Source organism: Dinoponera quadriceps, unplaced genomic scaffold (assembly GCF_001313825.1).
Source record: "Dinoponera quadriceps isolate SergipeBrazil2010 unplaced genomic scaffold, ASM131382v1 scaffold2600, whole genome shotgun sequence".
Taxonomy (NCBI): domain Eukaryota; kingdom Metazoa; phylum Arthropoda; class Insecta; order Hymenoptera; family Formicidae; genus Dinoponera; species Dinoponera quadriceps.
The window spans coordinates 2,122,500-2,135,970 of NW_014556795.1; the positions used below are offsets into that span (position 1 = coordinate 2,122,500).

Here is a 13,471-nt window from a genome sequence, read left to right on the forward strand (position 1 = left end):
ATGTTCCGACCTTTAACCCCGCAAACGTACGGCCCGAATTGTTATTTTGCAACGTGCGAGAAAGTAGATCTCCATCCTCGTTTTCCGAATCCCACGACTCTCGAAGACGCAACTGTTTCACAGCTATATGACCCTCGAAGAGGAGAAAGGAGCGGTTGCAAGAAGACAAACGTATCGATGATGTATCGTGCGTTAACCGTTGAACCGGAGACCGCCAAGTCTGACGTAATCACGATACGGTGAGACACGTTTCTCACGTGTAAAGCTGAAGTGTCAGCCGAAGGGAAGAAATAGTTACAACTGATATGAACCAACTGTCGTCGAACATTTCGCCAAGCAGAATACCGCAAATCCAAGTGTGTGATTTTGCGTAATCATGTCATTACTTTTACGCGTTTGTATGCGTGTTGCAAATTGCACGTGATAGTGCGCGCGACACGTCGCTGCGTTATTGTCGGTAACGTCGGTATTAGATCGTCATTTCACCCCTCCTCGTTCCCGGGACGCGCGCGGATTGGCGAGACTTCGGGTTTTCATTGAATTGGCGCGTCGGTTCGCGTAATAAATTCGGTCAGTCGCGCGAGTTCACTCCCGAAGCGGATTGTGTCGCATTACGAAAAGTAATTACTGTTCGAAGTTCGTGTTAAATCATCATACAGACAGCCGGTTTAGATTACACAGGCACGCAAACACACGCACGCAGTGTTAAAGTTAGACAGCCATTATTGCTCTAACATTATTAAAGATTAGTATAGTTTTTTTCTCATCGTTATTATTAATAGTATTATTATTATTATTATTATTATTATTATTATATTTATTACGAAAGGTCGGTAGATAATTTTCGATCGACGAGCTCCCGAGAGATTACCTTATATCGATTTAATAAGCTTTTAGTAAATATAACGAGACCGCCTGATAATCTGCTTACGGGCACTTATAGATTGCATCGAGATTGTTTGACGGAACACAAAGTTTAATTATCGAGGATAGTAAATAATTACTGCTAAGCGATATAAATAACTAGAATTGGTGCGATTAGTACTGTTATTGACGTCATAAAATATATAAGAGACACGTATTCGTCGATCTCTCCTCTACAATATATATAATCCAATAAATAAGTATAATATATATATGTATATATAATAGTGGAAATATATACATATATGTATATATGTATATAATACATTCTATACACAGGAGAAATTTTTTAGCTTTAACACGGAGGATCTTGTCGTTTTTGTAGAACGTTCGATCTTACTTTTCTTCGCGCACTTTGCTCGAGATTAAATGGTTCATCATTGATTCTCGCGGAGTTACGATTAAATCTTGCGTCTAAGAAGGGGAGAGAGGGGAAGTTATGATCAAGTAAAAAATACAAATTGTAATACGGGGTAACGTTATTGCATTGAGGACGAAGCCTCGCAGGCTGTGAGAGTTGTTGTAAGTGAAAATAAATTATTAGCTCACGCGTAGAAATTCACTCACGTTTAGATCACCGCGACAATCAGAGAATGTACAATTAACTGTAAAGATAATTAGGATCACTGTGCAGGACGTTGTGTTTTCCTTTCTTAGAAAATAACGCTCTTGAGAAATTCCTTCGTAAGTTTTTTTTTTTTTTTTTTTTTAAGGTAGATGTGATTCTTAGGTCGATAGAGATATGGATGTGTTTTACCGTGTAAGATTATCGAATGTACGCACAATCGCCTAGTACAATTTGAAGAAGAAAAAAAGGAAAGAAAAGAGAAGAAACAAGATATCGGCGTTCCCTAAGTCGCTTATAAAAATAAACTTAAGCGCAAACATCGTCAAATAAAGAGCTATCGCAAGATCGGAGGAGCGCTTGCGGCTTAATATCGCGCGCGAGAAAAGTATTCTTAATCATATATATATATATATATATATAGTTACAATTTGGCACACATAAGTGGACGAAAATTACAATTTTATACACATAAGTGTGCAAAAATTACAATTTTGCACACATAAGTGTGTAAAAATTATATATATATATATATATATAATTTTAATCGAAGATCTCGCGTCTCCGAAACGGAAGCCTTAAAAGTATAATTCAAAGTCGTTAATAAGTCGTTAAAAGTAACGCCCTTTGTCTTTTTATTTCTTTCTTAAGCTTAATATCGAAACAAGCGATCTTGGTCTCGTAATCTCAGGCAATTACTCGCATCCAAGAGAGAAGATACCTCAGGAGAAAGCAATTGAAAACCCCCCGCGAGAGATAAAGTACCTTCGTCGGAAAAAGAGAGGAGAGTGTATTCCCCTAAATACGAACGAATACCGCGATGCTCCCGAATAAATATCGCGCGCATCCGATAAATATGTCGCGTCTCTCTCGGAATAACCGTTATAATTTATTTATTCGTAACCACAGCTGGGCTATGCGACCCGCGGCGTATCTCCGATCGTTCATTAATTTAATATCACGTCGCACTCTTAGTTACGTATCGTATATTCGAATTCTCCTCATCTTCATCCCCCTTTTGATTCATCCTCTTTTGAGCCCCATCGCAGAGCTTCGTCCGAAATGAGCGCGAGACGAGTATCTCGAGTATTATTGGTTCGATACGGACCGCGGAACGCGTCAGTCGAAAAGAGTCCGCTCCTGCGCGTTAATTTCGAGCCTTTGAGGAACGGCGGTGATTTCCTCGCGAAGACGCCGAGGAACGTAGCGCGAGGAACAGGACTGCGACAGAGGAAATCAAGCGATCGATCGATCGAGAATAAGGCGTCGTGAAAACGGCGAAACGTAGCGTATCGATAAAGTCGGGGATCCGTATCGATGGCTGTCATTTGAAACTCGTCATCATGCGAGATACTCAGAATACGATTTTCATTCGAAGTTGGATCGGAACTTTACAGACCTTTGTTCAGAGTTAAAACCGAACGTTTCAGATTTTCATTCCGAGTTAGATCCGAACTGTTCAGTTGGATCGCATAATATATTTGACGTTACATCTGTGAACGCTATTCAAGTTGAAAAAACTCACATCCAACTCTGAATTCGAGTCTGAGTATCTGGTCTGAAACAAGTTTCAAGTAACAACTATCAGTAACGGGCCGAGGAATCAAGGCAGGCTCGGCAGACACGAATGGCAAAACTATACGACGACTACGAGTAATAAAGCGTTACGAGCTACGACAGAACGATGATACGATTGACGATAGAAAAATAAGTATGAACGCGCTTACGGACTAACGATGGCATGTAACACGCTTCATTTCGCGGACTACTCCCGCGCCCCGGGGGGCTTGACAATGCCACCCCCCCGGGTTCTCCTCATTTTCGGGAAATTAGGCTGGAGAGACACACACGTGTCGGCATCCCCGCGGTCGGCGCGAACGAAATGAGTTACACGGTGAGAAATTTTCCGTTAAAAACGGCCCGCTGAAATGTTTGCGTCACTTCAACACGGAAAATACGTATGCAAATATATGCGACAAAAGTATACAAATTAACATGTTTACCTTGTTAACGCATTACTCTTCAACCTATTCACCTTGTTAGAGCGACATCAAAATTTCGACCGTTGTTAACACGAGATTTTTACCGTGTTAAGGACGGGCAAAGGGTGCTCTCTCTCGGTCTGCAATGGGGAGGAAACGAAGCATCAGCGATACGATCGGACTCGACGTCCCCATCGACCGACCGACCGATCCCCATCATAACGGTGGTGTTTCGATATCGGACGAGAGATTTTGCGAGAATCAACCCCCGAGATATCCCCGGGGGAACGTCGAGTCGCTATCGGCTGACGGATGCTGTGCGCGCCCGCAGGGGATGCAGCCCGCATGCGTTGCACGCGCGAAAATTACGAGATGATGCTTCGTGGAACCATTGAACTTTATACTATACTGGAACGTTAGGCGCTGTGTTACAAACCGGGGAAAGAAGAGGGAGGGGGGCAGCATAAGTACTATTTATATTCCTTCTCCTTCTCTAGTGACCTCTGATTGGTCAACAATTTCCTGTGATCCTTTCCACGGCATCCGAATGTATTAATTTAATTGGTCACAGTTGAGTAAGAAAGATCCAATCCACATGAAATACGTTTCGGGAGGAATGAAGATGAAAACTTAACGTATGATTTAAAAAGTATAAATAGCACTGAGATTCTCCGCAACGGTTCAAAAAGTCAAACGTGCAATCATCCATTTTCTTCTGTTTAAACACGTTGTATTCGTCGGCAAGCTTAATCCTTAAAAAAATAGGTAAAAAACAAACGCAACCAGTGAAAAATGGCATAACTAGCAGAAAGTAAAAATTATTTTCTAATTAATTCTAGACGCCCGTAAAACTTGAATCTTCTTTGTTTTATGCAGAAAGACGTATAGAGTACTTTTTTAATAACAAAATATAAAAAAATAATAATTAAGTTGATGATCATTTTGCGGGTTGGGCTCTTCTTGCACAACTACGGCCGGTTGTAACGTTCGTTGTTTTTACCATTTTTTATGGCAGAATTTGAACATCTTTTGTTTATCCCGTGCACTTTTCCTATAATATTACAATTTTACCAATTACGGAGATTACCAATGTGATACTTGGAGCTGATATTTTCAATTGAAATAATGCGATATTTTAGAAAAGGACACAGTTAGTACTCCTCTCTGTTTCGCCCGTTTCTTTCAATGGCACTTAGTATTCCAGTATAGTACACGGTTCAACGCACAGAACCCTTACCACCGGTTTCAGGTACATCGAAACACAGCAGAGTGCGGTTGACTCTAATTAGAAACGCATGAACCGAATCGTACTTGGAGATTAGACAACGCGTGGCGTAACAACGAAATCAGTAGCGTCGTGTGAGAAGTGCGACGCTAATTGAACGCGCGATGGAAAGAAATCTAAGATTAACCCCATCCACTCGTCGTGTCCGAATAAAATACTATTTCTCACACCGAAGATCAACGTAGAAACGGTGATCTCTCTCTCTCTTTCTTTTCGACGAGAAGGCAAACGAAGTCTCCCGCGACTGTATCGCGACCAACGATAGTCCCATCGTAACGATAACGGAAATATCCGGCGACTAACGCATTAAAAATATCTCGGTACGAGGAAATAGTATTTTATCCTGTTAAATCCTTGTGCTACACAACGAACGAACAAACACACACACATACACACGCATGCATACAGAGAACCGTCGTCGATAGTCTAAAAATTACGGGGTCACAGATATGTTAACTAGAATAGATCCGACTATGAAAAAGCGCGTTTTACAACTAATCCGCGTAATTCATCCCCGGGGGTTGAGATTGAGTGAAGCAGAAGCTCGCGAGAGCGTTCACAACCTCTTCCACGCGAGAACGCAGTATTTTCGCCCGACGAACGAGAAGGCGGAACGGGCGGAAAGAGGGGTGAGATACTGTCTTGGGGGAGGGGGAGGGCGCAGAGGGGCGAGGGGGTTGCGGGAAGAACGAACGGATAAGGGGGTTCCGTAGAGAACTCACACCCTTGGATCCACACAGCGATGGTTCAACCCCGAAGAATCTACAGCCTAAACGCGAAATCTCCCTCTCGGCGACAGGCCCGGGTCGTTTCCGACCCCCCGGGTCTGCTCTTACTCTCCGTCGATACTCTTAGGTTTCTCACACCCACACGGTATGCCTTGAATTGAAACCGACACACAACGGATTCTCGTGTGTGTGATATATTAGAGAGATACCGTATAATTATATAATTAAATATAGTAAATCTCCATCTCTCTTTCTTGCACACGTTTCTCGGTTTCGCACATTTTTGGTCGTTTTCTCCTGTTATCTTTCTTTTTTTTTTAGTTTTCTCTTTTTCTTTTTCAGTTTTTTTTTCGCTTGCTCCTTAGCGCAAGCACCTTCACACGTGCACTCTCTCGGATTATCTCTTACGTATGTAGTTTTCCCTTAAATGTATGCCTTAAGAGCTACGCGAAAAAAAGGACAAACGCCAACTATACTCGTTAGAATGAACGTCTGTCATCGGACAAGACACGAGAATATCACATTGCAGATGTGTCGTGTGTGTGTGTGTATATATATATATGTGTGTATGCTGGTAGATAGCTGGGCGAGTGTCTGTGTGTATATGTGTCTGCATGTATACATGGGCATGTTCTTTTTTCCTTTTACCTCCACAACGTCACCTTAAGAGTTACAAAGTCCTTATATATCGAGCTTTACATACGACAATGGGCGCGCGTGCGATGTGTGCGTATATACGTGCGTACGGTACGGCGCGAATACCGATCTTTCTCTTCCTCTATTATTTATGTTTCGTTTCTCCTGACTATCATCAGGTTCGATCTCTTCCTCTCTCTCTCTCCCGCTCTTTTCCTTCGTCTCGGCGACTGGGACAGTCAGATTTTGATATCGCCCGGAAATAACGCGAGGATATATCACGTGATACTCTCGATGCGCGAAATTCCGGCCTCCTCTTTTCTTCCTTCTAAATTGATACTTCGTATCGATCGCACACGCGCGCGCTCTCTCTCGATACAATTATCACTCTATAATTATGTACACGCGTTTGAGAAGGAGAAAAAGGGAGAAAGAGAAAAAGAGAAGACAGAGAGAAAGAAAAGGAAATCGATCAGAATCACGGGGGGGTCACGCAGTCTCCCACGAACTTTTCGTTCCTCGACGAAGACGCGAGATTAGAGTCGGAACAGTCGGGATGAGAGAAAGAAGCAACCGGACGTGCGCGCGCTTAGATTATAAAACACCTATAACGAATTTAATTAAGCCTTTTCGTTTTACCCTTTATTGCCATTGATTTACTTTCCACTAGCGCCCGGCCTCTCGAGAGCGAGCTCGTGCTGCGCGCGCGAAGCATCTGGAATAATATCTCAGGCGTCCTCGTCGCTCGAGGTCGGAGGAATCGCAATCCCGGGATGTACCGGAAGGCGTCGGCCGATCGCCGTCTCCACAGACCGAATGGATGCGTCGCTTCCGCGACTCCCCCTCCGCCGTCGCCGATACACCGAGAGATCGAGAGAGTGACGGGCTTCTCTCTCTTCTCCAACACTCCCGGGGCCGCCGATTACGCGCGGTTTTTCACTCGGATTCCTCGTCTCCTTCATGTCCCTGAACAGTGTCCGTGAAAGAGAGAGAGAGAGTCGCACAAGCGAGCCGAACGCTTCGTCGGTCCTAGGAGCGCGTTTCCGTGAGACGACGATGAAATAAAAAAAAGTCACGAACGGCGGGTTCGGTGGAAACTCGAACTTCTGGAAATCATTTATTGCAGTTTCTCTTCCCCTCCTCTTTCGTCTCGCAATTTAGACCCGTTACAGCACTCCAGCTAGAACCAGTCGCCGTCGAGCGGTTCGTTATGTCGCGGTCGTGTCCGGATGCTGATATATATATAAGAGGGTTTTTTTCTTTCTTTCCTTTTTTTTTCCCTCCGCCGCATCGTCTCTTCGTCTCTCACGTTGCTGACCGGCGTGTGTACACGGGATTGCATCTACAACGTTACTTTTTTTTTCTTTTTTTTTTTACGTGTTTTTCTTTCTTTCTCTTTAATACATAACTATGCGTCCGCAAGATATTATTCAGTCTATAATGCTCATGTACAACCCTAATTACAATAATGCCACACTAAGATCTCTCGCAATAAGAGTTCGTTTTGTGCGCGAACAATTGATCCTCTCGTGTGTGTACGTGTGTGTGTGTTTGTATGTATGAGATTATCGTTTACAAATACTAAATAGACACATCTACGCAAGGCTGAATCGTCCCGGTGAACCGTCCGCACCCGATCGTGGATCGAGTCGGTGTCATTTGCGGATTCCGGACGAACCGATATGTGATAGGTGCTACTTTAGCCTAATAATATCTCGGTAGACTTATTACCGGTCGGAGAGAGAGTGAATGAAAAAAAAAACAAACACAAGAGATTGAATTAAACATTGTAAAATATTACACAATAACGGGATGTATAACTTAGTACATGTATTTGCCTCGGTTAAAAACTAACGGCGATAAATATGCGACATCTTCTTTTTCAAACAATAGTCGTCAAAGTTGCTACAACATTAAACTCTCGATCGATAGATCGATATATAAAAGGCTTTACGAAATGAAATTACAATTTAAAATCACCAGCGACTGTACACCAGTTATAATGGCTTAATATTAAAATGAGCACGTTACAATTATCATCAGGCGCATGTTGCTTTCCTCTTCTTGTATTCTCTTCGTTCTTCAGCCCGCCTGTCGGAGGATCCGCGATTTGCGACGAAAGAATTCGGAATGAAATTTTCTTACTTCTCACAGAAACATCTCATAGAGATGTAAATGTGTAAATTTGTCTCCCCCCCCTTTTTTACATACCCATAAAATTATACAACGATATAAATATAATACGATCCTTATATATCACACACGCGCGCGCGCGCATACGTAATATTAATAAACGTGTAATATCAGAGTGCGCGCGAAAAATATAATCAGAATTGTACCGCCGAATAGCGCAGTATCGCAAATGATCGATCGTCCGTAAAAGCGGGCTTCAACGACTTCATCTCGCAGGCTCGCAGCCGAAAATGACTATCGGTACTTTGTAATCGCTATCAGACAGAATTTCAGGTAAGCGCTGCCCTCGGGACACGCGACACCGCTTCGAACGAATACTAACACCCGGACGAGCACTCGACTTCCGGATATATTATTCCAGCTGTTCGCGCGCACGTGACGCTCATCCGCTTCACCGGCCCCCGCGGGCCGTGATCTATAATCGCTATCTAATTAGAGTAACTTATTTCGCGAGGTCCAATCGACTATCATTCATCGAGAATCCTCCGTTCTCGTCTCGTTTCTTCCGCCTTCATCTCTCCAGGCGATGCTTTCCTTTTCTTTTCTCCCTAATAAGTACTTCAACGCGACATGTCGGTTAAAAATAAGTCGAATAGATTCACATATAGAGGAATTCGTATTAAAAATAATACCCAACAATAATGAAAGAAGCTCTGCTCCGAATAGAAGTAATGATAAGTAAGCACGAGAAGCACAACGTAAGACTAGACGATAAACATATATAGATTTAATACCCCGAGAGTGTGACTGTTAGTTACGATATCGATAGTTACGAGTTAATCTCATGCGTGAATCGCGCTTGATGCGTGCGTGCATGTGTGTGTGTGTGTGTGTGTTCCAGTCATGTAATACTGTTGTCCAGCAATCGAGAAATCGATCCGCAACGAGAAGCGGGCTGACTGATTTTCACTCAGGATGACTTTCCTCCTTTCCGAAGATTCGCGAAGAGAATTCCACGCACTCTACCGAGATCGGACACACACCTGTTATCGATTGTTTCCGGGGGTTGTACTAACGGTATTGCTGACGACGCTCGGCGACTTTCGGTGAGAGAGAGTGCGAGAAAATCTCTCCGTGACGGGATGGAAAATGAAAAATTGTCCGGTAACGCGCGCGTCGGTTTGGTCCGTCTTGAGTCCTTCGGTGATTCCCGACGAAATTCCCGAAGACGAGACGCGGACTCGTTCACTCCCCTCGTCACTTTTATTCCGCCTCTCTATTCCGTTCCTCTCATCATTCGAGAGCAAGACGAATCCCGCGCGACGTCAAAAATCGAGATGCGTAAACGCCCTGTGCACCACATCCGGAATATTTAGGAGGAACGCGAGAAGCTTCCGAGCTTCGTAGCCCCTAGGTATATAAATAATGTAATATATATTACATAATTTCGTTAAATATAATCTCTAACATATATCGATATAAAATACAAATATAGAAATATAGAAATATATAATATTTATTTATAGTTGTTGTGAACGTCGCATTTGACAAAATGAAACTTCGATATTGCGGTCGCTTTCCTAAAATGTCCCGACGGTGGTGCACATTGTACATATATACATACATATATATATATAATCACACATATATGCATATGCATGTAGACTGTCAAACAATTACATACACGGTACTAAATTAATGACTTGATTGTGCCAAAATGCGATACAGGGATACGACAGTAATATCCGGCCGAGAACGCTCGAAACTAAAGTTAACGACCGAGTTATAGACCTCGAAAGCGGGCACGTACGAGCCACGCTTGCGTCGATGTACGATGTATTACTACCTAGAAGCACGAATCCGAGCTGGTATCAATTAGGAAGTTTCCGCGGATAATTTCCACACGATTCGGAAATGGCGGTGCCGCGAGCTTCGCAGCATCGCTCGCGCAAACTCGAGACGAAGACGCTTCCCCGAGTCGCGCAATTATCGATAGTCACCGGCGCGCGAGCGATTTCTCCTCATCCACCCACTCTCCCTCCCATCCTCGTATTTCATACCTCGGCCATGATCTTCTCGAAGTATTAAAATCGCACTTGTTTACATCACAATGATCAAACGACGCGTTTCCGAACGGGGCCCGAAAAACCCGCCGAGTTTGCTGACTACGCGCGACCTACACGGGGAAAAATTAATATCAGTTCGAGACTCATTTTTTTGTGTGTGAACAAGAATACACAGGGCGTCTCAAAGTACACGATAAATGTATCTTAATGATGAATTCTCCGTGACATTCTAAGACGAAGGTTCAAGTACGAAAATGTCGAGGCGTCAATAGTTTCCGAAATACAAACGATTGAAAAAGTGGAACTTCTCACGACCAAATAGACAACAAAATTATTTTCTCCGATTAATTAGTAAATGGTCTTTAATTTGACAGAATTTTTATTTGAGATTTAACCGCAAAGATATGTTCATAATAATAATAATAATGTTATGTTAAAGATTGAAAAGTTACCATAAGTAGTGACCTTCCTCGATTTTCGCATTAGAACTTTAGAATGTTACAAAGAATTGATTATCAAAATATTTATCGCAAACTTTGGAAAACCCTGTACAATTTCATAATTTAAAATAATTGCTGCTTACATGGAGGAAAATCTATATATTTCCACTAAAAATATATTCTCGAACAGGAATATAATATTTGTAATGGAACCATGTATAGAATTTCTTCATGTATGAGAGAGAGAGAGAGAGAGAGAGAGAGAGAGAGGGAGAGAGAGCAGGTTTCATCTTCATATAAAATTACATGTATATATATTCTAGCTTATAAATGAAAACATGAATCTCGAGTGTGGAGACTAATTTTCCTTCCGTGTACTAATTCGCAACCTCGACTCGATACGTCTCTTGGACGTGGCCCGGTTGAATAACTTTTCATTTACAATTCACGGGGCTCAATTTCACGTTTCACCTGGCAATAGCAACGCGCAGGAGTCGTCGGGTCGGAGTTTTCCGCGCGAGGGAGAGAGCCGGCCGGAGTCGCAATCCACGACCATCAGCCACGCTCGCAATTGCGATCCGTAGATCGATGGGAGAGATCTCGAGACCCGCGATACGCAGGTCTTCTTCTCCGTTACATAAACGCGACGATACACTCGGCCAATACTGTGTACAACAGTGAGTTGTTGCGCCGCAGTGCCGTAAACCAGGTAGTATCGCGCGATATTGCGGTACCGAATCCGGATGTCGACAGGTAAATAGGTTTTCTTCCCTTCCCCCTTTTCTTTCTTTCTTCCCCTTTTTTTCTTTTTCTTTTTTCTTTTTTTTTTTACGGACGTACTTCGGGGTCACAGCTGCGGAGAGAACAATGACCGAGTCGCAATTTCGGCGGACCCGCGAAATCGGGAGCACGATGACCGATCGATCGTGCGAAAACAAAATATAAAATAGAAGATGAGTGACACTCGCAAACCGGGAGAATGTTCTTCGCGCGAAGAGTCGAGCGCAACACGGCGGTGGTGCGACGGCAGGTTCGGCCGCGATGCGTTCCGCGTTTCTTCGGGGGGGGATAAGAAAAAACGTATTGCACGTACGAGACGATACGAAAAATACTGTCGTATAGAATCATTTGTACTAGACACTCGGGTAGTCGTTAGCACGGAACAAGCGCGACCTGCGCTCTGAAAAATGAATTTGACAATAAGTACTATAATTTGCCGTGAATATTCGCCGACCAAATATTTGATTGCTGCAACCAAATAATTTAATTCCGTATACTATATATATATAATATATGGAATTATAATATCGTATAGTATGTGGAATTAAATCAATTGCTTGCAATAATCAAATGTTTGGTCTGCCAAATATTCGCCAAATTTTCGTACTCACCACCAAATCCTTTTTTTAGTGTGCGACCGCCGAAGTCGAACCTTGCCGAGTTTTTATTCGCGAAGGGAAGCGATCGAGACGCGGGTGTCGGTTGGGTATTATTATTATTATCATCATTGCGAGGTGAAATCTTGATAGAGGAAACGCGCTGAACCCTTTTCCAAGTTGTTGTCGCGGTCGGAACTCGCGCGACCCTGCACTGAATAAAGGATTTGATAACGAGTAAAATTTAGCAAATATTTTCCGAGGCAATATTTGTTTACGGACGTGTTTATTGAGTTACCAACTAAATAATTTAGCTCCGTAAACTTTATATACAGTAGTATGTAGTATATCCCGTATATTGTATATATTTGGTATACGAAACTCAGTTGGTTGCAGTAATCAAATATTTTGTCGGCAAATATTCACTTAATTTTGGTAATTGTTGCCGAATCCATTTTACAACGCAGAGTTTCCTTCAACCGAAATGCGCTCGCTTTGTACACCTTGCAAATTCGACCGAACATTTTTCCCCATGTGGGAGTAACGATACACTGAGAAAAAGAAACCGAAGTCTTGCGAGATAAACGTTTGCTCGCGACACTCCTCGATATTTATTGGTTAAAAAGAAATTTGTCACGACGGAATATATATCTTTGTGAAATGTGTCTCAGTTTTCTCATTAATTGGCCTATTTGCTAGGAACAAAATTTTACTTCGCCGTTTAATACTCAAATAAACATTGATTTCTGTGAAATAAGTTTTATACTCTACAAATAAATTTTCTAATCTTTTCTCTCAGTGTACGCGATACGGTGAACGTGATACGGATACGAAAAAGCGCTGCCATCCCAGCAAAGTTCCCGCTACACGAGAAGTGCCTTTGAGATCCGAACCGGATGTCCTGCAAGCGCGACAGAGTCTCTCTCTCTCTCTCTCTCTCTCTCTCTCTCTCAGCAAAAGTCAAATAGAATGTTCCACCGTACGGTTTGCGAGCTTCCAATTCTCTCGATGGTAAACATACGCGCGGGTGTCCGACTATCAAATATTCCCCTCGTGCGCTTTTACGGGACTCTCTTCGGAGCGTCAGGAATTTACATCTCGTCTGCTATATGTACATTATTAAAATCGATATACAAGTGAGGTACAATTAAGATACGTTAGCGGAGCTTCCGTAATTTTGATGCCACGGCATTCGGACAAACGTCGCCATGTTAGTTCTCTAGGACATTTGGTGGGTACAGACACACCCTGTATATTGTTTAACGATTATCGTCTAGATATATATATATATGTGTGTGTATATATATATATATATATATATATATATATATATATA

General features: G+C 42.6%; 1 protein-coding gene across 1 annotated transcript in view; it reads right to left on the bottom strand.

Moving 5' to 3' along the window:
- Window positions 1-1,121: 1,121 nt before the first annotated feature.
- The window catches only part of LOC106748189 (trinucleotide repeat-containing gene 6C protein), a 49,827-nt gene continuing 37,477 nt past the window's right edge, over window positions 1,122-13,471 (bottom strand). The window contains exon 17 of the mRNA XM_014626462.1: window positions 1,122-10,429. Coding sequence (XP_014481948.1) covers window positions 10,419-10,429 — 11 coding nt within the window. The 3' untranslated portion in view covers window positions 1,122-10,418. The remainder of the gene's footprint in view (window positions 10,430-13,471) is intronic.